Consider the following 27776-nt stretch of genomic DNA (forward strand, 5'->3'; position numbering starts at 1 on the left):
TTGTTACCTTAAAGGGATAGTTCACCCAAAAATAAAAATTCTGTCGTCATTCATCACCGTTGTTTTTCCAAACCTGTATGATTTTTTTTTCTTTTGTAAATCATGAAGGGAGATGTTATGCAGAATGTTAGCCTCAGTCACCATTCACTTTCATTTTTTTTTTTTTTTTTTTTTTTTTACATACAAATAAAAAAAGTGAATGGTGACTGAGGCCAACATTATGTGTAACATCTCCTTTAGATGGAAAGAAAGAAAGTCATAAGGGAACAACACAAGGGTGAGTAAATAATGACTATCCCTTTAACAATTACTTTTGTTGGCGTAATATTATGAGGTTTATTGTCTCATTAAATATTGTTTTCAACTTGAATAAAAAAGTAATTTAGATGATACCACAAGAAGTAAATTTGTAGGTTATTTGAAAAAAAAAAAAAAAATGTAATAATTGAAAATAAATAGATGCAAAGTAGATGCTCAGAGTAATTTGACCTTGTTCTCTTCTCCTTCCAGGCGCCATGCACCGCAAAGCCAGCTTGCAGAATGCCACTTCGGACTCAGATCTTATACGTTTCCGGACCTCCGTTCGGGCCTCACAGATAACCCACAACTTAATAGACATAAAGCCGGATCCCTTAATCACTGTTCCGGCCAGTGAGATTGACATCATCGCCCCCTGCAAACTGATAGACCGAACCCATAATGTGACAGAGAAGGTCACTCAGGTGAGATTTTTCATTCAAAATTAGAGTGGAACTCTTTTCTGAGAACAAATCACTGTGACTTATTACGAATTGAGAATGATTTAGAATGTGGCATTTGAAACTGCTCTGACAGAACTGCTCCTTAGAATGACAAATGATGAAATCTCATCTTAATAAAGATGTTGACTGATAATATCTATATATACGCTACCATTCAAAAGTTTGGGGTCACTTGCCTGAAATGTTTCTCATGATTTTAAAAACCTTTTGATCTGAAGGTGTATACATAAATGTTTGAAATTAGTTTTGTAGACAAAAATATAATTGTGCCAACATATTAATTTATTTAATTACAAAACTAAAATGTTATTAAAACATTTTTTTTTTTTTAAATTGATGACTTGACCGAATAATTAAGAAAAGCAGCCAATAAGTGCCCAACATAGATGGGAACTCCTTCAATACTTTTTAAAAATCATCCCAGGGTGATACCTCAAGAAGTTGGTTGAGAAAATGCCAAGAGTACATTTCTGCAAAATCTAGGCAAAGTGTGACCACTTTGAAGATGCTTAAATATAAAGATAAAGATTTATTTCGGATTTTTTTAGTCACAACATAATTCCCATAGTTCCATTTTACTATTACTATTACTTTACTATTATTCTAAAATGTGAAAAAAATAAAGTGTATAGGAGTAAGTGACCCCAAACGTTTGACCAGTAGTGTATATATATACAGAATATATCCAGTATATCTATAATTTAATGATAGCAAATGAGACATCTACAAAATTGTAAAAATTAAATGAATGCATTAAATAAATAATTCATTTTACACTAATGTGTACTCGGCAAAAATTGCACTGTCCATTGACAAGACTATCAGTAGATTTTGTTACTGACACAAGAGGGAACTAACACTTCTGGTAATCGACCAAGCTGACACAGTTCTCGGATGATGACGTTAATCCTAAAATGCCTAACAATTGACATTTTGGTCAGATGATTAATTGTCCTGTCTGATATGTCACTTTATATTAGAGTATTATTATTTCACTCTTCCCTCCATTATACAGAACAGTAGAATGGATGTTGCAGTGGTTTGCCTGTTTTTGTCCAGTTGATGGCAGTAGAAACAGCTATTACAATATGTAATATCTGCATGCAGTGGCAAACTTAAGACAGGAAATTCTAAACTGTGGTCTCATGGCATTCTCCGAAGTAATTTAAATAAACCTGTAATTTTTGTAACTTAAAAAATACTTTAAAAATCGATTCACCTGTATTTAAAGCTCCACAAAACCCTGTACAGTCTTTTATAACTGTTCCACCTGTGGTTAATGCAGTATCTGATCAGGGTCATACAGTAAAGGTGACAGCTGTGCATGGCTGGCTAAACAGATACAGTACTTGCACTGCATTCCCATTTGAAGGGCATTTCTACAGAGCGCAGAGGGAATGAGGTCATGCCAAAGGTCACATGGCACATGCCGCGAGGTGTCCTTCCATTTTCAGCTGAGTTATCTGGATGCCCCATGACAGAAAGATCTATATCTCCACAACTAAGCAGCCATTAGTGCTCATGTGGGTGTGTGCTCAGAGATGCTTAGTCATTTGTCTGTTTGGAACCCAGTACCCTGTTGACATAATCAGTGTTTTTGTTCAGGGTTTAGCTATTGTGAGGTTTAACTGTTGCTACTGAAATATTATTCAAAACCAGCTAAAAGTACAGTGTAAAATATATAAAGAGGTTTTGATTGCTTTTTTGGCATGTAAACTCTAATAATAATGACTTAAAGGAATGTTTCAGGTTCAATTTCAAGATTCAAGTTAAACTCAATCATCAGCATTTGGGGCATAATGACCAAAATAACTAAATAAATAAATACATTTTGTCATCCCTGGTTTATATATATAAAAAAAGAAAACAAAGAAGCAGCTGCAAAAATCACGGTTACGTTAATGCACTCACAATGGAAGTGAGTGGGGCAAATTAATAAATGTTAAAATACATAGTTTTAAAAGTATAGACACAAGAAGTAAAAATAATTTGTTATTTGTGTTATTTTACTGTGATTTATCAGAAGTACAATGTTTAACAGATTACAGGGCAGTGCTACATCATCATGACAATGAAGTTATTCCTAATATAGGATATAATTTTACATACACAAAATGTTAGAAACTGATTTTATCACACTAAAATCATGTTAGCATGTTTAATGTTTATGCTTCTAACTATACATTTAAAAAATGTATATTTTAATGTTTTTGGTCTGGCCCCATTCACTTCTAATATAAGTGACCTTATTCATGCTAGCACCATCTTTGATTTTTAATGAAAATGACAAAGAGGCTGTGAGGGACAGACTTACCATCTCTTCAATGGCACGAACGGTATAAAGCTGCATAAAGCTCCTAGATCACATCTGATTTTCCACATCTCATGTTGTCTGGAGTTCTTTGTATATTGAATGTTCTTGGACAGATATTTTATCAATGTTCTGTCCGCGGATCGATCCAAAAACACTTTAAACTGCAGTACAGCCCATTGAAGAGATAGTAAGTCTATCCCTCACAGCCTTGTGGTCATTCCCATTAAAAATCAAAGATGGCGCTAGAGAGAATAAGGTCTATAACTCTGATTTTGCTATCATTTCTATATGAAAGAGGGTCGAGTCTAAATTTTTTGGGGTAATCAACATTATGCCACAAATGCTGTTGATTAAGTAAAACTTGTATTGAACCCAAAACATCCCTTTAATAACAGTTGTAGTAATCAGTTAAACTCTAATCTAAACTGTATTTGCAAACAATACAACATTTAGTTTTTCATTGAACTGTGGCCTTTGACTCAGAGAACAACACAGTGTTTATTACATTACAACAGATTTTATGTACTTTTTTATTTATTTCCAAAGTGTTGATCCATTAATTTGTCAAAACACACACACACACACACACACACACACACACACACACTCACACACACACACATGTTGGTGCGGCTGTCCTTATGAGGACTCTCCATAGACATAATGATTTTTATACTGTACAAACTATAGATTCTATCCCCTAACCCTAACCCTACCCCTAAACCTAACCCCCACAAAAAACTTTCTGTGCATGCACTTCAAAAGTAAGCACAATGCAACAACACGTATGTACATAATAAGTAAACTGTATCAAATGCTTAAGTACATAGTTAAAAACACCTAATATAAACTGGGTCCAAATGATATTATTCCCTGAAAAACCCTGAACATTTTTTTGTCGTTCCTATGAAGGGAGGTGAGTCGTGTTTTGTATCGGTGACTTCTACAGCTGCTAGATTGGTATTGCTGATGTCTGTGCCAGGGGAACCTCTGACTCTCCTTAACAGGGATTGATGGGTATTTCTGGTGGATGTAATGCTTTAGGGAAAGAAAGGGAAACCTCTTCCCCTCCTCTACCTCAGTCTTACCCCTCACAGAAGTGGTGTCATGCTAGAGTTCCTCTCCAGATCCCAACCCACTTAAAGTGTCATTAGCTCATCAGTCACAGGAGGTCTGAACTCTCATCTGACCTACTGGAACAAGCACCACGAGCAACACATATGACCCAACACTCTTTTCATCAGATACTGTTTTATAGTTTTTCTGTTTTTTTGTGGGTGTGTGTGGGGGTTGTTTTATGGTACTGGAATCATTGGTAAATTTTACTCTCTGCACGATGCTTTTGTCTCATTGGAGTCTGAACAACAGCTGTTAATGAATTATGCAGTATGGAATTGTTATGATTGAGCTGTAATTGATAATAGATGAAAATCATGAGTGCTTGCTCTGCAGCCCTTTGCACACTCTTGCATGCACACATGTCACTGTGTCACCCCTGCCACCCACTGACAGTCAGATGATATTATTACAATCTTCTGCCTCTGGGGAATACTTACATATTACCAGGTCAAAACTAAGCCATATGGCCGATGCTGAATGATGTTGATAGACATTCATTCATACGTAGATCTTGTAACATAGAATAACTAATGCGACTAATAAGCTAGCTCAGGTGAAGTTCTTTCCAGCAGGGCTCTCCGAATGGCCATTTCATATTACCGTGTTGGCCTACAAAGCCAAAATGTAGTAACTACACCATCACTGAAACGTTTTTCAACGTCAAATTCAACGTTTTTTGATTGTCCAGCCAAATGTGTATTATAAAATAGTCTCACTCTGGATCTGTGCATAGTTGTGCCAAACAGATCATGCACTGTGAAAAGTGTTAACCTGCAGTTGCTACCATGAGGATCTGTTTCTACCCAACATGATCACACAAAAAAATCAACATGCTGCACCAAATCGTGTGCACACAATCTCTACGACATGGGTTCTGGTCCTGTGGAAACCAGGAAGTAGTCGTATTCAAATAAACAATGTTGAGTGTGATTCAGAGGTTGTATTTTTGCTTAAAAAATAAACTTTCACACCACTGATGGTTAGATTTAGGGTTGGGGTTTGGATTAGGCAGTGGGGTTAATAAAATATGCATTCCTGTTGACTGTATTAAGTGTTTTGCAATTAAAAGATTTTAGGTGCCTTAATATCGCTTTATAGCCCTCTCACTTTCCCCGCTGTCATGAGCTGGAAATGAGGTTTTGCTACATGCTTGAGCGCGACTACGTGCTATGATTCACGCTCGTTTCAATGCCGTTATTTCCTTCATCGTAATGGTGCGGGACGCACCGATTCTCCGCTCAGAGATATTAAAACTCCTCACAAAAGACACGATAGAGATGGCATCAGCAAACGATGCCCACAGCAGATTACACAGCTGCTATTTTCTAGTTAGCAAAACGGATGGAGGATTACGTCCCAGTTTGGATCTGAGACACTTTAACCGAGCACTCATGAGGTTTCTGTTCAAAATGATTATTCAGAAACAAATTCTGTTTCATGTTTGTCCTATGGACTGGTTTGTAGCGATCGACCTGAAAGATGCTTACTTTGACACACACTTAGCCCTTCATCACAGGCCATTCTTGAAATTCGCCTTTGAGTGGACTGCTTACCAGTTCAAAGTCCTGCCTTTCGGCTTATCCCTGGCTCCTTTCACATTCACGAAATGTGCCGATACGGTGCCCGCTCCACTGAGGCTGAGCGGCGTTCGCGTTATGAATTACCTCGACGACTGGTTGCTCTTAGCACAGTCAGAGGAACAAGCTTGCAAACACCTTTTACTTGCACATTTGGAACGATTGTGACTGAAAGTCAACTGGTCGAAGAGTATGTTAATGCCCACCCGTCAGATTTAATTCCTGGGCATGAATCTCAACTAAGTCTCTATGATGGCACACTTGATGGAAAAATGCGTTAATTCTAAAGGTCTAACCCCGTCTATGCTCAAAGTGTATGTTGCTGCCATAGCAACCAGACATATCCCAGTGGGCAGTCAATCAATAGGCAGACACCCTTTGATTGTGAAATCCTTCTATGGCGTGAGGCGGTTGAGACCATCTTGCCCTACGATCATGCCAGTAAGGGCCCGCTGTTCGAGCCATTGGATTCAGTGAGTTTGCATGTTGTGGTGATAGGGGCGTGGTCGTGTATCTGTCTGTGGGAGAGAGTGGTAAGGCTCTTCACCTTGGTTATCATTTTCTCTAACACGTTTCTTGTTATAGTGATGGCGAAGGGAGACATAAAAAGGCGCACGAGGCGTCAGAGTGGCAGAGAGAGACCAGAGAGAAACTGTCCCTGTGTGTGCACAACAAGAAGCATTTACTTGTTTGTGTGTGTGACTACTTGGCCACTGAGTGCCGTTTTTGTTCAAGTTTTGTGAACAACGCTGAGGAGTAATAAAAATACTCACGTTGACAGTTCGCTGCCTCCTGACTCCTTCATTGCCCAGATAATGAACCTGCTACACATGTCCTCTCATTAGACTGTGCTGTTTCTCGCTTTGGCTTCAGTGAAATGTATAGGGGACCTTCAAACACTGTCGGTCAATGACTCTTGCTTAGAGTTTGGACCAGGCTTATCAAAAGCCACTTGTAAATTCAGGAAAGGCTATGTGCTGAAGGTTTTGACATCTCCCTTGTTGCTACCCTTCATGCTTTCTCCCCCCTCCGTTCGCTTTGAACAAAGTGGAGAGGCTACACACACTGTGTCCTGTAAGATATATATATATATATATATATAAATATAGATATAGATCTAGATATATAGATATATATACATATACTGTATCGATCTCTTGAGGCAAATGCGGCTTTCGGATCAGCTTCGGATTTTTTGGATCAAAACAAAGGTTTTCACGTTGGATACTGGATCCCATTGCACTTGCATACAACTCGCAAGGCATATAGTGCCCTATTGGAGTAAAAGATCACTCCTTTAGAGGCACGGCGTCTTCATAGGCATTGGCTAATGGTGTTTCCCTTAAAGACATCTTCCTAGCTGCTGGTTGGGCTTCCCCTAGCACTTTCACTAGACTTTACAACCTGGATGTGTCCTCTCTCTCTTCCCAGGTGCTTACTGTGAAGGGGAGTTAAACTGTATATTCTGCTGCTTACTACCGGCTTATTTATACATGGTCATCCCATAAACCGCAGTTAGTGGTCACTTTATAAAAAGTAAGTTTTCACTACCCATTTGGTTAGTCCCTTTTATATGTATATACATATTCACAAATGGTAGTGATTTAATTCATCCTGCAATGACTGCTACCCGTCATCGGCATGTATATCCATCCATTTATCATTCTGCTTCTTCCTTCTTATTGCGATGCGAAGAGGAGACTCTGTTGGTGTTTTTTACTACCCCATTGGTTAGTAGACATCGTTACACGTGCGAATCAGTAGCATGGCGTGATGGTGTACATTCCCCATAGTGTCAGCTATGATGCAGCATTCATGACTGAATTGAAAGGGAACGATAAGGTTACAACTGTAACCATGGTTCCCTGAATTGAGGGAATGAATGCTGCGTAAGCTGGCTGTGCTACTGAATCTTCGCTACAAGGTCGAGTATCGCTTGCACCCTTCAGTCGAATATTCTGAAGAGATTGCGTTTTGCACCATCGTTATATACGCTCACTGACGCGTGCAAGGGAGGCGGAGTACAAAGTGCTATCTCCCAATTAAAACTGGCTAGATTTTAAAGAGTTTCAGAGACTGGCTATGCCTGCTGGGATCACCCCATAGTGTCAGCTATGAAGCAGCATTCATTCCCTCATTTCAGAGAACCATGGTTACAGTCGTAACCTTATCGTTTTCTTCCTCCAGGGGGCGCATGGCCAATAAGAAAACCGAATCCTCCATTCATCCGCATTTAACTATCAGAAAGTTTTATATCTCACTGGAGACATTTTACACTAGATAGTTATTTTTAATAAAAACTGATCATTGCAGGGACTTGTACCTGTGAATGGAAATTAGCCTCAGCAGTCTCTATAGAAGTATTTTTAAAATCTTCTTCCAGTAATATCAAACGACTGTGATTGGCCCATCCTGGCCATTGCTGAAAAAAGTTACAAGGATCACGTGACAGTGCAGTCTACACGCTGTTTCGGTAGCAGTCCAGACTCCTGGACAATAATTTACACCGTGAAACACAAAATTGAGGGATGAGAGGATCGAGTATGTTAATGCCCAGCCGTCAGATTTAATTCCTGGGCATGAATCTCAAGTGTCTATGATGGCACACTTGATGGAAAAATGCGTAGAATCGATACTAATGATAATGCTAAATGATATCCTAATACGGGTTGAAAGAAACACATGAAAGAATGGTTGGAATAATGAATTTCTAGTGTGGATGAAGAGGTACTTGAGCCTTATTGATGGGGCTGTAGGTACATAAAACAAATAAGGGTAGAGAAACGATGGTCGAGCTGGAGAGAGATGCATTATGCTGCAGAATTACACCGTATTTAAAGCACATTGTGATAAAGGCTCGTGTTGGGCAGACAAAGGTGGAAGCGGGAGCCGGTTTCCACAGTTCACGTGAGTCCATTTTATTAACAAATAGACAGAAATCACTTTTCAGCATCACTCAAATAAAAAGTCAGCTTTTCAGTTTCACACAACACTACTCTCTCTCTCGGGGAACAGACACAAAGACTCTGGTCTGTCTCTCTCTCTTTCTGTGGACCGGCCGTCCTTTATCTCCCCTGACTCTCACTGTGAACATAGAGACAACAATTAGTCACAATTCATCTCAGGTGGAAGTCCTTACTGCTTTCTCTCTCCCCAGACGGGTGCTCGACCATGCCCTCACCTCCACACACATTTTATTTTTATCTCACGCTCTTGACATATTTCCTGTTACCTAACCAGGTTGGGAAAGGCAGATAATTACATATTGCATTGATTAGCTTGTGTGGGATGTGCTGTGATTTTGAGTTTTTTCATGGGAAGCCTAGTATGATTAGTATTAGCTCTGAGATATTCTCAGTGAGGGCTTTTCTGTTTTTACTCTCTCTCACTGTCTCACTGTATCCACATACTCTTCCACCTTTCTGCTCACAGAATGTTGTCTGGGTTACTCATAAGAGATTCTGCTTTTTGTTCATGGTGTTCTCCCCAGGGACAATAAACAAAACAAATACACCTACACTGTGTTACAATAGCTTCTGCTGTTAAATCCATACAAGCATTTGCTGTCAGAGATGTATTACTGACCTTACAGTATGTGTCATTTTCTATCCGGACTGAATCAGTGCAACAGTACAATAGTGTGTCAAATGTATTTAAGCACTTAGGTCATTTTTATGACTTTTCTTTCACATATTCTTGCATGTTATACTAGGCCTATACTTTCATCATATTTTAGGTTAGAGTTTTTTCCCCCCTGTAATGTGGCTTTTTTGTTTCCCTGCAGTTCTGTTCAATTCAATTGTCCAAAGTTTGTTTGATTTAATTGCTTATCAGGAATAACATAAAATAAGCTCTTTGGCAGTGAGGATTTCTCTTCTTGACACAGGCCACATAGTGCCATAGTATTCACACTGATGCATAAGATATACGTAAATCGTATCATTTGGAGGTAATAAAACAGCATGGATATATGAAGGAGGATCTACAGTCCTTCTGTGTCTAAACTTTAAAATGTATTTACTTACGCTAAAGAGATACTGTAGATATCACTGTCATATGTAATTTTGGATATCTGTACCTAATACTAAGTTGTAGAGTTTGCGTTTTGCAATGACCATAAGGAAAGTAGGGAAGGAGAAACAAGTGACACTAATAACTGTGTGTTTTTGATTTCCTGTCTGTTGTTCTTGACATAATTGGAAAGCTTCAAGTATTTTGGAAACGTAAACTCCTGAGTGAATAAAAGCAGCAGTGACAGCTACTATATTTTCATTTGTGCCTTCGATCAGACATAATTGAAACCACATGCTTTTGATATTTAATCTAGATCCTGGAGCTGAATGAGAACACAATAATAACACATAAACATATCACATGATGATGTGTGATTCTTTCATCTGCACATTTCATTTGCAATGACTTCTACATTGATGGGGTTATATTATTTTTATCAGGCTGTATACATGAATACGTCTTTTTTTTTTGTGGATTTTTCCCCTTTTTCACCCAATTTGGAATGCCCAATTCCCAGTGTCGCCTCAATCCGGGTGGCGGAGGATGAATCTCAGTTGCCTCCGCTTCTGAAACCATCAACCCGCGCATCTTATCTTATATTTTTTTTTTCACTTTATTTTACAGTATGTGTACTTTCAGTATACTTACAGTGTACTTACCCAAGAAAGTACTGAGTAATATTAGATAACTACATGTACTTAATATGGGTAAAGTTTAGGGTTTGGGGTTAGATTTAGGGTTAGGGTTAGTACCCAGTAATTACGGTAGTTGTTGTAATGCTATAGTATATAAATGTAGAACAGTACTGTAAAATAAATTGCTACCGTTTTTTGTATGAAATTATGTTTGAATTTTGTAAGAGTAAATGTTTTTCTGAAGTCCCTTTAGAGGAGAGGATGAGATTGCTTCTCCAAATTCATGAATGATGACCTAATTCATAATAAGTACTCATGGATGTGTAAGGTTTGTCATTAGTCATCATGAAATGTGCCTTCAGCCAAGAGTATCTCGAGCAAGGTCAGTTAGAATTTATGTGTCTAAAGGGAAACTGAGCAGGTTTAGAACAATGGCTCTACTCATTGCCTTGAGCCATGTTGTGTATCATGTAAATTATCTCCCAACTGATTTTGCAGTGAATTTAACAACTGTATGGGTGTAAAACTGATTTGATGAACCTATTTTTCAAACAGTTGTCAGCATTGAACAGCTGCGCAAATGCAGGTGCTATGTATGTCTTATAAAAAGATAAGACCCCTACATAGGATAAGCAGCTTTAGAAAACGGACTGACATTATTAAGTTGATTAGACATGCTACATGTATTTTGAAAACAGACATGATATTTTTTGAAAGTTTATAATTAAAGCACTGGTGCTTTTAATTTTGACTGCAAAATCTCATGTGGTCTGAGTTAAAATGATGTATTCTGATATAATTAAAAGATGAGTAGCAGAGTAAATGGTAAATTCATGTGGATTGTGATGTAATAAAAGACTTCAACCTAAACTGTACTTCAAGCTGTTGAAAAAAAGACACGACAGAATACCAATTGACCAACTGAAGAATATTATGAAACAATATTATTATTATTATTTTTATTTATTTTTTGTGACTTTAGGCATCGTAATTTGTCTGAATAGTATTTGCAAGACAAAACATATCTCCACAAAATGTCTGTTTGGTCTTCACTCATAAAGTCAAATACATTGTGATTATGTATTATTATCTGGGAATATGAGAAACTTCTAACCTGTTTACAGTATGACATTTTATATCTGATATTTGTAATGTCAACCAGTATCAGGAGAAAGGGTGGATTATTTGTTGTAGTGGCAGGAACATTGGTATAATGTTAATCTAATTACTACATTTTTTGACTTGTTTTATAATGACATCACAACAATGTCATCATCATTTAGAAAGCAGAGACATACAATCCATTGTTGAATGTTTTAATATGGATTAGGGCCTCATCTGTTTTTACATCTACATATTATTATTCTAGTAAACCTAGTAAATAGCCATTTTGATATTTTTCTCTTATATGCAGTGCCATTAAACTACATGGCTCTCAGCCATCAGCCACACTGCAAAAAATTATTTTCTTAATCGGTTTTATGTCTTGTCTCCCAGAAAGACAATCTAAACATCCTTACAACAACACAAATTTACTTGAGAAACAGAATTTGTAAGACAATAAGACTTATTTTCTTTATTAAGCAATTTTGCCTCTCAGATAAATGTATCTTGTGTTAAGGATGTTTTGATATGCTAAATAAGGAATAAATACTGATTAGGAAAATAGTTTTAGTGATTTAGGAAGTGGCCGTGCTTTTTTTAGAATTATTGTGACTTTTGTTGATACATATTAAATGTACAACATGCAAGGGGTCAATCATGGGCATGTAATTATACTGTCAGAGGTCATTTAGAGTGTATATATGATCCATGAATCAATTTTTTTCAAAGCAAACACCAACTAGCACATCTAAAAATAAGTGATTGGTCAGAGATGCTTTTTTGTGTTACATGCCTAAGGTGTAGATGTGTTATTATTATTTTATTTTTTTATTTTTTTGTTCTTTGGCTTTGAGTGCTTAATAATATACTGTATATTGACTCTGGAATTTGAGAGTAATGCAAATGTTCATAGGTTAGGATTGTGACATTGGAACCAGGGCTGTAACCACAACTGAGAATAGATAATTGAATTGAATTTAATTGAACCAATATTCAGAATAGTGGTCAATTACTGTAATATAGATTGCTGTTTCAATGGTTGATTGTTACATTTTTACAATTGGTCCACCCGTCCCCCACCCACCCAACCAATAATATTAAAGAATAGAACATACAGAAATGGAATATTATTCACAGTTATTCACAGCTTACCCTGTCTTGACTTTCATTTCAAACAGGTCATTTCATGTATCTTGGTATGTTCAAACATAATGTGGTTGAAAACTATCATAAGAGAGGCGAATGAGAGGTGCCGGTCTGTAACAAGGCTTAGAGCTAGGCACAACAAGGAAAAAAACTGTTCCCCATTTGAGCCTGTTGGTGTTTATCAGGGGAAGAGAGGATATCTATCAAGCCCTGTAGCTGTGCTACAGAGACTGAGGAGGTGGATCAGATAGCCAGCTGCAATTACATATCTTCCCGAGTGGGACTTCCACAGAGAAAAGAGAGAGAGAACACGCACATTAACACAGTGTTTCTGAAAGCGAACCAGGGAGGGAGGGATGGAGAGGGATACCACAGGCAGTTTACTCTCTTTAAAAGGCAAAGCGTGGAAAAAGTGGAACAGCTGCCCTGACAGCGTGACGATGGATCCACGCTGCTCTCATTCATCCACATCACATATTTAGTTGCGATGTTGCAAAAAGATTTTTGTGCAAAAAAACTAATGTGAAGATCAACAGTTAAGCTCATTCTCTGTCCTGATTTGCTTGGAGTGACTGCACCAATGTGGAAAGGTGTTCAGCAGCAGTAGGACTTCAAAGAGTGGACTATTTGCTTTCAAACTTTGAAGCATGGAAAAAGTGAGCGAACTGCTCTAAATTTTAAGACCAATCAGGCTTTTATTGGCTGCCACTTGAGAGATAAACGCTGAAAGAAAAGCTTTTAGACTGCGAGTGATTAAACTGAAGGGATCCACTGCAGAGAATGACAGCAGCTCTCCAGAGGTACGGTGTCTGTTGGTGTCTGTTGAACAGTGGAGGATAACTGAGTCAAAGGAGGTATCTGTATGTGGCAGAAACATGTCCTTTAGTGCTAGAGGCAGCATTCCTCAGGAAGGGGCGCAAGGGAGCAATGAGCGGAGGAACACAAGGGTAAAGAGAGCTGTTCGCATCTCTAGTATTGTTGCCCAAGAGGTGAGTTCCCAAGGAACATACCTGTCAGTACCCTTAAAAAGTATGCAGATCAGTTGAAAAGAATTATGATGATTGCTATTTTGTTTTTACCAATGTTGTTTTAAACTGTACATCCAAATATTTTGTTGTGTGCTTTAATAATAAATGTTGAGAATTGTTCTCAGAAAATTGTCAGTAAAAAATTGAAGGTTTGGATTATTTTGGCATAACCTTATTTAGTACATTTACTACTGATACTATAAATAGTCTCGTTCTTTGGAATTTGGTAATGTTCAGTGTATTTAAAGTAAAAGGAAACATTGATTTTTAAATCAATTGTAATCTAATGGTGGTCTGTGTGTTATTTGTCTCCAGTATTGAGAGAGACTAGAGTGGAGTCGGATGGTGCAAACAGCTGCTTCTAGAATTGCGTCACTTCAGAATTTATTGGATTGTCAGTGTTAGTATTATTTCAGGAATTACTTCAGGCATTTTTCTGGGAAAGCGTGTCACAGAAGTAGAGAGCAGGATTTTCTCATGATTCTAAAGAAGCTTTTGCTTCTGTTTTGTCAAGTTTGAAACATAACTAGAACATTTAAAGGATTGTTCACCCAAAAATGAACATTTTGTCACCATTTACTCACCCTCATGTTGTTCCAAACCCGTATTACTTTCTTTCTTCTGTAGATTTCAAAAGGAGATGTTAGGTAGAATGTTGGCCTCCCTTTCATTACATCTTTTTTTATACAATGAAAGTGAATGGTGACTGAGACTAACATTCTGCCTTATGTCTCCTTTTGTGTTCCACAGAAGAAAGAAAGTTATAGGGGTTTGGAACAACTTGAGGAGTGAGTGAATGATGAAAGAATTTTTTTTATTTTTTTTTTTTTATTGAACTATCCCTTTAAGCTTTCATAGAAACTGCATTATTCTCATTATTCTTTCAACAGACGTGTATTTTAAAGGGATAGATCAACAGGAAATGAAAATGTATTTTAAAGGGATAGATCAACAAGAAATGAAAATTCTGCCATCATTTATTCACAGTTATATCTTTCCAAACTCATATTACTTTCCTCCATAGAACACAAAAAGAGATATTTAGCAGAATGTCTAAGCTACTTTTTTCCATACAAAGAAGTGTATCCACCTTATTTTGCAACGCGGAAGTAAGCAGTGGCTGGATTTCTGGCGAATGTGTAAAAGTTCTGCTGTTATTGACTGCAATGTAAATAAATAGAAGGATAATAATACCAGATTTTAGTGATATAAGTTTATAAACTATCACACAACCACAGGATGCACAGCAGAATGATGGCCTAATGTCGGATAATTTTCTAAAATAAGCATTTGTAGTAAAGAGTAAGTAAATCATTCACTTGTTGCTGTGTGTTGTATTAAAGAGACGGTAGTAAAATCTGCTTCTTACTTTACCGAGATCGTGATGATGAAGTGTTTCTTGTCTCCATGTAAACCTCTATTTATATGCACCTGCATAACCTCCAATGATGCCTTTATTTGTTTATTTCCAGAGGCGATGTTTCATAAGCCATGCTGAATGCGAGATCTGCATGTCAATTTACTGTACACTTTTAAGAAAGAGAGAATGCTCCCTGACAAGAACGGAGAGTAAAATGTGTTTATTAATTTGCCAAGATGAAACAAGATGCAGTTTTGGTGCAAAGAAAGTTAAAGCAGCATTTGCCCAGTGGCTTTCTGCTCTCTGCTGGCTGTGTAAAGTTTGTGGAGGCGTGTCAGTTGGCGCAGAGGACTGTCCTGTCAGCCCCTGATTTCATTCATTCTGCCTGTGCAACAGTATGATAAAACAATGGCTAAATGTGATATATGGTAAAACTATAAACCAACCTATAAACCAATGAGTTAATGAAAATCATAATTAATGCTAATAATATGATGACATATATTGCCAGTCTGTAATATTAAGCAGCATAATATAGTATTTTTGAATTGCTAAAATAGCTGGAAGTTGCTGATACCGGAAGTGGTCCACATTCAAGGTTGATAATGGCTGCGCCCTAGTTTCGCTGAAAAATAAGGTGGATAGAGACCTGGGACAGCCGTAAAAGAGCAACTGTGACATTCTGCTTCTATAGAACACTCTTTTTGTGTTCTACAGATGAAAGAAAGTCAAATGGGTTTAGAATGGCATGAGTGTGATTAAATGTTGACAGAACTTTCAAGTTGAGCATATTATTCCTTTAAATTGGTACAGTAGATTGTGACTGTTCTTGTATTTAGTGTGACCAAATGCATGCCACTGGACATGGGACAGAAACACTGACAATTGTCTCTATCCAGGGCCTCTTGTTGGTGACTAGTAAGATTGGTGTTTTGGTGTCTGAACTGGGTCTTCTCAACACAGTCACAGCAGTCAGGTCAAGCCCCCCACATTCATCCCAGCACAAGAATGCCCTTGACTGCCACACCACTGTCTGTGAAGCAATCAGCCAATCACTCACTGCAAATGGCTATGCCCTATAGACTGAAGTGTTTCCTTGATCTATGGTTGCCCTCTCTGGCTGGTTCCCTGTGAGATTAACTTTTATGTTGCAGCTGACAGTTCTCTCACAGCTTCACAGTGTCATTTCTTCAGCTCGACAGGTCTATACTCTCTACCTGTGATGTTCCAAAGACCTTAATTTATATCTTCACAGTCAGATCGGAACACTTTGGGACTGGTTGCTCGGTGAAATTGGAGTGAATGAGATGCTTGCAGTGCTTAGATAAAATGTGTTCAATGTTGAGCAGGATTGTTCATTGATTTGAGGTGGATTATTATGTAGTCCAGTAACAGTCTTTTAATTGAGGGTTCTTTTGTGTGAGGACTCCATGTTACTGTATGAATTTGGTGCAGGGGCAGATCTAGAATTTTTTTATGGGGTGGCATGCAGATTAGGAGAGGTTGCAGCACCAAAGCAAGGACCCATGTGTAGTTCTTATGGATTAAGGTACCAAGCTTCATTGCAACAAGTACTAGTTCATTAATTGGAGTCACTATCAAATTACAAATGTCCATTAATTTGCGATACAACTGCATTTCCACAGTAACCACATAGTAACCATTTTGATACTGATCTGGCAATATAAAAAAAAAAAAAATGCATAAAAAAATTAAGTAACAAAATATATATCTCCAGAGCACCAAGACATTGCCTATTAAACACATCAACAAATTCTTAATGTTCCTTAGCTTGACATTTAGAACCGGAAATCTGGACTAATCTTCACTACCTTTGTTAAGTGTGCCCATGGATGGAAAATGCATGCATATCCCATGTTATTCTGCTAATAACGTCCTGTAGACCTATCACCTTTGTAACAGCTGGAATAATCCATTTGAAAGCGAAGTGTGATGAGGAGGAGGGCGTGGCCGGGCCGTGAGGGTGCACGGCCAACCCTGAGTCTCATAATCAGCGGGAGAGAGAGATAAAGGGGAGCCGGAGACACCAGTTCCAGAGAGACACACGTGGCTGCTGTGTGTGTGTGTGTGTTTATGTTTGTTTTATGTTGTTTTAAGTTGAGTTTATGTCATTAAATTTTACGTTGACTGTTCTGCCGGTTCCCGCCTCCTCCTTTGCCATCCTTGAATTGATACACTGGTGCCAAAACCCAGGAAGGAGGAAGGATGCGCCGTCAAGGAGTCCTCACCGCTGACTGAGGATCATGACGCCGAGTGAGTGCTCGATCTGGTGGTGCTGGAGCACTGCATCAACCGGCAACCAAAAGGGACGGCTGAGGGTTCCAGTGCCATCGCCTGGCATAGCGGATGGAAGCAGTACAGCGAGCTGAGGGCCAGTCGATGGCGTGTCCGGGCCTGTGAGCCCGTCTCTCTCTCCTCTCTCTCTCATCTATCTGCTTTCTCCTCTCTCTCTCTACACCCCCCCCCCCCCCCCCACCACTCCTCTTCCTCGTCCTGTTCCCACTCCCAGGCACATGCGGGTCCGAGACCATCTTGGTGTGCCAACGCTCCCTCCTTAGGAATGGTGGGGGGGGTAGTAGGTCACAGGCCGGAGAATTTCCCGACCTGAGTTTGGCGATGGGGGATTGTGGCGAGCAGGGCGGGGCCGAGCAGTGTCTGGGCAGAGCGAGATAAAGTGGGAAGATAAGTGGTGAAGATGTTCCATCTGTGTGCCACACCGGTCTCGCGTTCCAGTGAGGGGCAGCGGGAGTATTTAAGGAGAGGAGACAGTGGCAGAGGGAGTGAGAGATGCACGAAGCCAGTCTGTGTGTGTGTCTTTGTTCATATGCAGCTGGCTGAAAAGCAGTGCGTGTTTTTGTTTTGTTACACACTGAAAAGTGTTTATTAAATGTCTACGTGTTTGTCGAGCCGGTCCCAGCTTCCTCCTTTGCCATCCTTGAACTGTTACATGAAGATTAACACAAAGTTAGGTCAAAATAAAAATAATCTGTACAGAAAATTGTACTGTGGGGGGCAGTGCTGCAAAACTCATGAATATTAATTATGATATGCACAGTAAAAGATTAGATTTTAAATGACCTGTTTCGATCAACAGTCATACTTAATGACCGATTCAAGCACCCAAATAAATATTTCACATAATATGGTAATCATTTCTACATCTGTCACTATCAGTCTTGGGATTTAGTTAATCAGTAGATGAATACATAGATTAGCACATTGTTTAAGAACATGACTGATTGATCTAGTGGTAACTTTTTGCCTTTAGTTTTTAGAGATTTTAGATTCGAATTCGTCCAAATATAACTTTTTATTTTAATAAAACAAGACTGCATCTGTACATCTGGGTGTTACACTTTAAAAATAAAATGCAATAAAAGATGCGGGGAGACGAGAGTAGCGGAAACACAGACAGTTCTGTATATGAAAAAACAGCAAACTCCGAATTTCAGACAGCGACAACCACAAACTCTCCGGAACCCAGAAAAATGTCAATATGTACCTGAACGCCCGTGAACAAGATGACACAGCTCACAAACAACTGTCTCCCATCACACAACCCAGCCATGAAACACACCAGTGCGCCCCATCAACAATAAGCTCACCTGGTTACCACATACCTGAGAGCGATTAAGAGAGAGGGAGAGAAAGAGAAAAAGACAACACACACACACATACACACACACTACATACACACAAACAATACGGTCGAGAAGGCCATCACAGTGGGGGACACAGAAAAGAGAGTGAGCTGCGGCAAAACTGCTGAAACTAAACGACACTGATAACAGCCGCAACGAACACTTGTCATAACATTCAAAATAACACATTCCAGCGCTGGATCATCAGTCGAAACACACACAGATGAAATAGAAACTCCCACTCAAGAACTGGAGATGTTTCCTCTGGATTATCCACATACCTGACAAAAGCTATTTCAAAAAGTGATGAGGACACGTCTCACCCATTTCAACCCATAACTGTCAGCGATGTATCTAATAATCATTTAGTGAATACTTGGAAACGACTGAGAAATTAATATTTTACCTCTTTTTTTCGACGTATGTGGTCATTGTTGCTGAGGAAATAAGCTCGACAACCCGCGAGAGCCCAAACACTGTACATGCGCTGCAGTAGTAGGTAGGCAATTGGTCGATGTTGTGATTGGCCGCTGCGGCTGCTGTAAACAGTCACAGGATTTGTTGCTGCTGTAATCAATCACGCTATGGGTCTGTAGTTATTTGTGCGTTCTGTGAAAATTTAGGCAGTTTGACATGCATAAACCCCTACACAATGTCAAAATCAATAATAATACACTTAAATTTATATTTGATACATTTGTATACTTATGCTGGGGCGGCAGATGGGGTGGAATGCTTTTTCTTAGGGTGGCATTTGCCACACCATGCCACCCCGGTAGATCCGCCCCTGCTTTGGTGGACAGCTGGTGTGAAGTAGGTAAAGTTTTTGCTTTGAAGCATGTATACTGTAAGCCTGAAACAGCACACAGGGGATGCATATAGCATTGCTGAGTATTCTGGCAACCAAGGCAAAGGTTATTTCTAATATAGGAAATAATTTAGCTTTGTTTTACTTTTACTGTGGGTGTAATATCAGATTTTAAAGCTTCTCACAGTCTAACACCACTAAATTTATTGTGCATTGATTCATTAGTCCGCTGATCTCAGTCTCAGGTACTCTGGGGCCAATTTGTTAGTGTAAATTTAGGATATTGCAAGTTTAGATTATCCTCTATTGGTGATAGGTCCTGCAGCATCACTGCCTCTAAACTCTGAAATACCCTGAAATGTAAATTGCTTCTCTCCAGAATTTGAAAACTCATCTGCTTGCAAACTGTTATTCAAATGTTTATCTTTGATTTTCCTGAGCACTGTACTCTTCGGCTCATCCCAGTTTTTATTGTATATTTACTATCCATTTGTGTTTATTAACTGTCTTTTTTCTTGCACCCCGGTTTATATTAACAGTATATACAGTAACTATTATACAGTATATGTGAATTAATGATGACAGAATTTTCATTTGTTATAGAATATTGGCCACGGGTATTGGGGAATATCTGTAGCCAATAGGAGGCCGTTCCCCAGTCGCTGCCAGCACTCCCGGCCACTGAGGCCATTCCCCAGTCGCTGCCAGTGCTCCCGGCCACGGATGCCATTCCTCAGTCGCTGCCAGTGCACAGAGGCAGTTCCCCAGTCACTGCCAGCGCTCCCGGCAATGGAGGCCATTCCCCAGTCACTGCCAGTGCTCCCGGCCGTGGAGGCCGTTCCCCAGTTGCTGAAAGCTCTCCCGGCCACGGAGGCCATTCCCCAGTTGCTGCCAGCTCTCCCGGCCACGAAGGCTATTCCCCAGTTACTGCCAGCTCTCCCAGCCACGAAGGCCGTTCCCCAGTCGCTGCCAGTTCTCCTGGCCACAGAGGCATTTCCCAGTTTGCTGCCAGCACTCCCGACCACTGAGTCAGTCGACAAGCCTGTCCAGTTACCCCAAGGCTGTTGACGAGCATGTCCATTTCCCCGAGGCTGTCGACGAGTCTGTCGAGTTCCCTGAATCTGTCCAGTTCCCCAAGCCTGTTCAGTTCCCTGAGTCTGTCGACGAGCCTGTCCGGCTCCTCGAGCCTGTCCAGGTCTCCCGGCCATGGAGACTGTTTCCCAGTCACTGCCAGCACTCCCGACCACTGAGTCTGTCGGCGAGCCTGTCCAGTTCCCCGAGGCTGTTGACGAGCCTGTCCAGTTCCCAGAGGCTGTCGACAAGCCTGTCCAGTTCTCCAAGGTTGTCGATGAGCCTGTTCTGTTCCCCGAGAGCTCTGTCTCCCGTGGCCCCATCTCCAGAGCCTCCACCTCCTGTGGCTCTGCCCCCTGAGCCTCCGCTTCCTATTAACTTTTTTGTTTGTTTGTTTGTTTTGATTTATATGTTAAAGAGCGTCAGGAGCTGCTCCTTAGATGGGGGTCTCTGTAACACTTGGGACATTCTCACTAGCGGCCACTAGAGGTCGCTAGACGGATAAAGACTTTTAGTTTGAAGATTGGTTTTGGTTTTTGTTGTGTCTCTGTTCTCTGTGTTCCCCTTGATTGATCCCAGCTGTGTCTTGTTAACCTTGTCAGTTCTTGTGTATGTATTGCCCTTGTGTTCTCTCTGTCTTTGTCAGTTGTTAACCTTTCATGGATGTAACGGTTTGTTCTGTTGTTATGTTTTCAGTTCTTTTATGTGTATTTTTCTGAGTTTAAATGAAAAAGCCTGCACATAGATCTTCCTTCTCTCGCCTCTTTCCTGCAAACATTACAGTGTGTGTGTAGTCGTAAGGTGTTGTTAGGGAATCTGCTTTTTATGAATCTGCATTTTAACTTTATGCAGTATAAACAGACAAATATGTCTGAATTATTTTATTTAAATTATGTTATTATTTTAAGTTTTCTGGTAGACATCCTTTACAGTACTATCCCCCTCTTAGGTTTGTAGACCATTTATAAGAATGACCTGTTCTGATCTTTTAAATTAAAAGTGTTTACCTCATGTTTTACAGCACAGAGTTCTGTTAGGTAATAGATGACTTGGCTTTAGATCAGACCTGTAAATTGTGTGGTGGTGAGTCAGAGAACATGGAGCCAATGAATATAACAGTGTTTAAAGGTTGGAGTTTTGTTGCGGTCTCATCCTAGCAGGCTATTTTGAGTCCCAAGGCCTGTTTATTCACCCTCAGCATCCTCTCCCTTTCCTACCCTTGCTGTTCTCATATCCCATCGGCCTTGGAGTGACATGCCCACAACCCACCCCTCCATACGAAAAATATACACGCACGCATACACATACACACACACACACACACACACACACACACACACACACACACACACACACACACACACACACACACACACACAGAGCTAATTCACAAGGACAGTATAGCTATGCCACAGAAGCCAATGCATGTGGCAGTTGTGAAGTATAAAGTGAATCAATTCCAGCAGTTCCATTTAAAATAATACTGTATAACTGAAAGCAGAAATGTATGGAGCCAAGCTCATGTGTGATATACTTTAAAGCGCATTGTAGAAATGACACATACGTATCAAGTTTCACGTCAACATGCATTGCTTCTTTTTTTTTTTTTGGCTTCCCTCCATCAAATTCACTCATGCATAACATGCAAATGATTTGGTGTTTCAAAAGGATTTTACAATAATACCTTTTGACCAACAAGATTATCTGACCCAAATTTGGGGAAGATTCACTAAAAAATTTAAAGTTCAAAAAATTAGTTGTTTATTTATTTGACAAAAAGTATAGTTACCACCAGGTATGTTCTGCCCTTCCCCTTGTCAATATGCTACATTTTACCATTTATAATCATACAGTTCTATGGGCTTCCATTAAAAAGAGTAGAGGGGGTCATTGTGTGTCTATGATTAGAATAGATGGTGCTCTTATAGTAGTAAATGGACAGATCAAGAAGAGCAGAAGTGAGCAGAAAAGGAAAGGACAAGAGCGACACAAGAATCTGGGGGTGGACAGGTCCTGGATCCTGAGAAAGCCTCTGAGGACAGCAGCTCCTGTGTGCACCGTTGCACAGGCATGGTAGAGGTGTCAGGGGTTCTGTTGCAGTCTGCCTCATGTGCTATGGGCAGTAGTGGTCGAAGTAGTATTTATGGATCATGATTCTGACCTAGGTGCTGAAACCATTGATCAATTTTTCAGTCCTATTCTTCTTCAGTTGAGCCTTAGCTTTCATTTGACACACACATGCCCTGCAAACCAAGCTCCCAGAGCCTTCGCTTTTGGGACAAGATGAGTCCCATTCTTACCCAAGAGGGCAAAAAGGTAAGAGGGACCAGTGAGTTTGGGGTTGCTTTTTTCCTAGTTTATGGTAATTTTATGTTTGTATACAGTACATTAGATTTATTTCCATGATATCACAGTAAAAAAAGAGTAAAGATCTCTGTTTGTTTGATCGATTTTGTCCAGAATTGTTGTAATTTAGAGGTTCACTTTGCCTTTTTGTGTGCCCAAGCTACAACTCTGACCATGTTTTGGTGTTCCACACAATTTAATGATAAACGAGTGCTGAGGCAAAGCCATGGATGGAAACTACAACAGCCTATTCATAGATTTTTAACCTAGTTATAAAAATAGAGGCATGAATTAAACATAATTCAAATGGAAGCTACCTGTGATTTTGATTTTATGAGCTGTTATTTAGTGCAGATCTTATTTTCGGGGATGAAATTACAGTCAGTGGGATGAGGTCTTTTGATTGTGAAATACCCTTAAATAGTGACTTTAGTTTCCCTAAATTAATTATATCTGGAAGATCTGCTGCGCCTGCTGCGGATGTATTGTATTTCTTCATCCTAATTGATGCGTAATGAGAAAGAGAAATATTAGATTAACATAAATGAATTATGATTCTGCATCTCTGGCCTTTGATAGATTAAGGCTTACTTAAATCAGCCTGTATCATTTCAACCTAGATTTATATTAAATAATCATCACTTATTCCTAAACAGATTTGCTCCTTTACATAATCTGAAGGAGAAAGAGTTTCAATAAGTAGGCTAATTGTACATCGTTGAGTGTGTGATTATGTGGATATGTGTTCAAACACATGTTCATTACAGTGAGGTAGTAGATCATGAGTAAGTGTAATTAAAACACACTCACTGGAGCTTTGAACAAATGACTTCACACTGGTCTCCTCTTTAGGGCCTGAAAAAACAATGAGTTAAAGTTTGCTCCTCTTGCCTGAGAGGGTGTTTACAAGTGTAAAGCATTAATATTCTCCCTGTAATCATGTGCACTCAGTGGAGGATATCTCTGAGACTAAACATGGCTTCATTACTTCACTGACACCCAACTGAGTTCCGGCCCACTCAGCTCCTGTCTCCCACTGTTAGAAACATATGATAAGATTTCTGGGTCTCTTACAGCAAGCTTTATTAAACTTCCTACAAATAAACAGGGAGGATGAATAGAACAGGTGTTGGTTAATCTGCCTTGCCATTAAAACATGAATAGTATATACAATTGGAACCAACAAACCAATCTTGTGTGTGATGAATGACTTCATTATGTCTAAATCAAATGATTAACTTAAATGGTCTATGTAAATTGCACTTAAAGGTTTAATGCAACATTTTCTTTTTTCATTCTAAGGAGCGGACTTTATTTTTCATGAATCAAAGCATGTGTTAAAGGTGCACTCAGTAGGATTTTAGCACCCATTGTACAAAGGTGCCTCTGTTTGTTCCTTGCAGGCAGCAGATGCCCTATCCCCGCCCTAACCCTAAGCCTAACTATATGGAGCCTGTAAGGCTGATTACCCTGTCAGGAACAACCTGAGGCACCTTTATCTAATTGCAGATTTTAGCTGGCTCTTACTCATCCCATCGGTCCCAGTAGTAGGCCTACTTGGGGTTTTGGACTCCTGCACAACACCTGCTGTTGTGGATACTGGCTTTTCCCGAAGATGTTTGTTCATCTTCTGTTTTGTTACTTTTACTCTGTGTTTTTCTCCATCTTATACTACATGCATCCCTATTATGGACATTCTTGGATTTAATCCAAACGTATTTTCATGCTTTGTTGCGCTCTAGACTGTAACCGGGCAGCCACGACACCCAAACTCTCTACCGACTAAAAGCCGCCTTGTGGCAATACATCACATGGGCTCACTAGCCGCACATGGAAGAGGCTCGGTGGTAGGTCCTGCCTGGATGGGGAGGAGCTCTACAAACACAGCGACCGGGGCCAAAGAGGGCTCTGAGTGTTGCCCAACCCGCTGCTCTGCAGATGTCCGCTAGAGAGGCGCCATTGGCCAGTGCCCACGAGGATGCCAGAATCCTTGTAGAGTGTGCTCGTGTTTCCAAAGGGGTGGGCACGGCCTGGGCTTGGTATGCCAGAGCGATGGCATCCACGATCCAGTGGGCAAGCCTCTGTTTGGAGACAGCGTTCCCTTTCCGCTGTCCGCCAAAGCAGACAAAGAGCTGCTCAGAGCGTCTAAAGCTCTGCGTGCGATCCAAGTAGATGCGCAAAACACGCACTGGACAGAGCAATGACAGGGCTGGGTCTGCCTCCTCCCAGTGCAGCGCTTGCAGGCTCACCACCTGATCCCTGAAGGGGGTCGTGGGAACCTTGGGCACATAGCCCGTCCGGGGTCTCAGGACCACGTGAGAGTCTACCGGACCGAACTCCAGGCAGGTATCGCTGACAGAGAACGCCTGCAGGTCCCCAACCCTCTTGATGGAGGTGAGCGCAATCAGGAGGGCCATTTTCAAAGAGAGGGCTTTCAGCTCAACTGACTCTAGTGGCTCAAACGGGGCTCTCCAAATGCCCAGGAGGACCACGGAGAGATCCCATGAGTGAAATAGGCATGGCCTAGGAGGATTCAGCCTCCGGGTGCCTCTCAGGAACCTGATGATCAGGTTGTGCTTCCCTAAGGACTTACCATCCACTGCGTCATGGTGTGCCACTATGGCGGCCACATACACCTTCAGGGTGAAGGGGGACAGCCGCCCCTCCAGCCTCTCCTGCAGGAAGAAAAGCACTGACCCGACTGCGCATCTCTGGGTGTCTTCACCTCGGGAAGAACACCAACTCACACAAAAACGGCACTTCAGGGCATAAAGCTGCCTCGTAGGGGGAGACTGAGTGATCGTGTCTACCACTGCTGGTGGTTGGCCACTTAGGTCTTCCGCGTCCCATCCAAGGGCCAGACGTGGAGGTTCCAGAGTTCTGGGCACGGGTGCCAGATGGTGCCCTGTCCAGGTCCTTCCTCAGGGGAATCTGCCAGAGAGGGGCTGTTGTGAGGAGCGTGAGATCCGAGAACCAAGTCTGAGTGGGCCAGTACGTTTGCACAAGGGGACAATCACGTCTAATGTACCTGTGGGCGGGGGGAGCAGGGGACACCACATTGAGGAGCCTTGCTTCGTCTCGAACTCATGGCTGTGCTGAGGGGGCCCTCGAAGCACTTACCTTGCTCCATGTACCCGACGTGGGGGGGTCTGCAACGGGGAGGAGGGACTTTTTGCCCGTCCTCGTAACTCGTCACAACTGCCTGGCCATGGGTGTGAGAGTGGTGCGGTCGGGCGCTTGAAGGCGGGGGGCCCACGTTCGCGACGTCCAAGTCGCAGGTGCTCAGTGTCCGGTTGCTGTGATAACGGCGGTCGTAAACACCGACCGTGTGACCCAAGGAGTGAGGAAACCGCTCTTTTTTTTGAAAATGTGGGTACCGCAGCCCGTTTGGGGTGCGGTGAACACAAAACAAAAGGGAACACAAGATTTACCTCCCGGCCCTCCACCGGGGGATGGAGTGGTCTGGATACCAGCTCCATGGTAGCAGCGGACATCTCCCTCCCTGGGTCGTCTGTCTCAGGGGCGCTTAGGAGCCTTCCAGGTCCTTGCGCCTGGTTGTGAGATGGGGGGGTGTCAGCTTCCTGCGGGGGGCTCTACACTGGGGCCAAGAACTGGGTTCGGGCTGTGGCAGAGCCACCTGGGCTTTCACCGCCGCAGGGGCAAGATGTGCCGTATCGCCTCAGTCTGCCAAAAACTGCTGGGCAAAGTCCTTGACGGTGTCTGGGAGATGGGAGCGTTGAGAAAGCGAGCTTTTTCGGCATCCCTCATCTCGACCAGATTCAGCCAAGGTGGACATTACCTGCCCGAATGCTCGCGCCGTGACCTTCGTCGGTCGGTCGCCGAGCGCAGCTCCTGCATCACATCGGGATCAAGACTACCCACGTGCAGCTCTTTCAGTGCCTTGGCCTGGTGTACTTGCAGGAGGGCCATGGCATGCAGGGTGGAGGCGGCCTGTCCAGTGGCACTGTAGGCTTTAGTAGCCAGAGACGACTTAGTCCTACAGGCCCTGGAGGGGAGCGCCGGACGATCCCGCCAGGTGGCGGTGTTTTGCAGGTAGAGATGTAACACAACTGCTTTATCCACCTGAGGGATCTCCGCATACCCATGGGCCACCCCGCTGTCGAGGGTAGTGAGAGCGGACAAGCTGGGAAGTCGATTTCAGGCAGAAAAAGGTGCCCTCCAGGACCTCGTCAACTCGTCGTGCACTTCCGGGAAGAAGGGACCGTGGCTGTGAGCAGCGCCCTGAGCCCAGGATGGAGAGTTCCAGTCCAACCTGACACTCGCGGCAGCCCGGGCTAGCATGGCAGTCAGCTCTGCGTTGGCCTCAGACTGGGCGGGCAGACCCGAAGGTGGCAGCCCAGTCGAGTCCTCGGCATCCGACATCGCCAGTGCGCTCTCCGACGCAGCGATCAAGGACTCATCCTGCTCACAAGCCCCGAGAGAGATGTTAGGCTGGCCGTGAGGCGAGCTGGTCTCATCTCGGAACTCGACGGAGGCAGACGAGCGTGCTGGGGAACGGGATGTCCGCGGGGAATTACCCGGCGAGACCACGGCCATTGAAATCCCCAAATCGCCTCCAGCGCCAGCCGGGCCGGCCTCTTACCCGTAGGTAGAAGGCGCAGTGCGGGGGGCGGCTGGAATGGCTTTCCCTCGGAGGAAGGAAAGCCACGACTGCAACATTGCCATGGTCATGTTCTCGCAATGAGAACACGAACCATCCACAAATGCAGCCTCAGTGTGAGCGCGGCCCAGACACGTGAGCCGTCGGAGGCAGAGAGATAACAACCGCATGCACTAACCACTAAGCGTGCAGAAGGAGAGAAAGCCGCTG

At 41.7% G+C, this 27776-nt stretch overlaps 1 protein-coding gene across 2 annotated transcripts in view; it reads left to right on the top strand.

Moving 5' to 3' along the window:
- The window catches only part of LOC127440293 (potassium voltage-gated channel subfamily H member 6-like), a 61487-nt gene that overhangs the window by 21693 nt on the left and 12018 nt on the right, over positions 1-27776 (top strand). For both annotated transcript variants that reach the window (XM_051696784.1, XM_051696785.1), the window contains exon 5: positions 511-722. In XM_051696784.1, coding sequence (XP_051552744.1) covers positions 511-722 — 212 coding nt within the window. The remainder of the gene's footprint in view (positions 1-510; positions 723-27776) is intronic.

This window comes from Myxocyprinus asiaticus, chromosome 5 (assembly GCF_019703515.2).
Source record: "Myxocyprinus asiaticus isolate MX2 ecotype Aquarium Trade chromosome 5, UBuf_Myxa_2, whole genome shotgun sequence".
NCBI lineage: Eukaryota > Metazoa > Chordata > Actinopteri > Cypriniformes > Catostomidae > Myxocyprinus > Myxocyprinus asiaticus.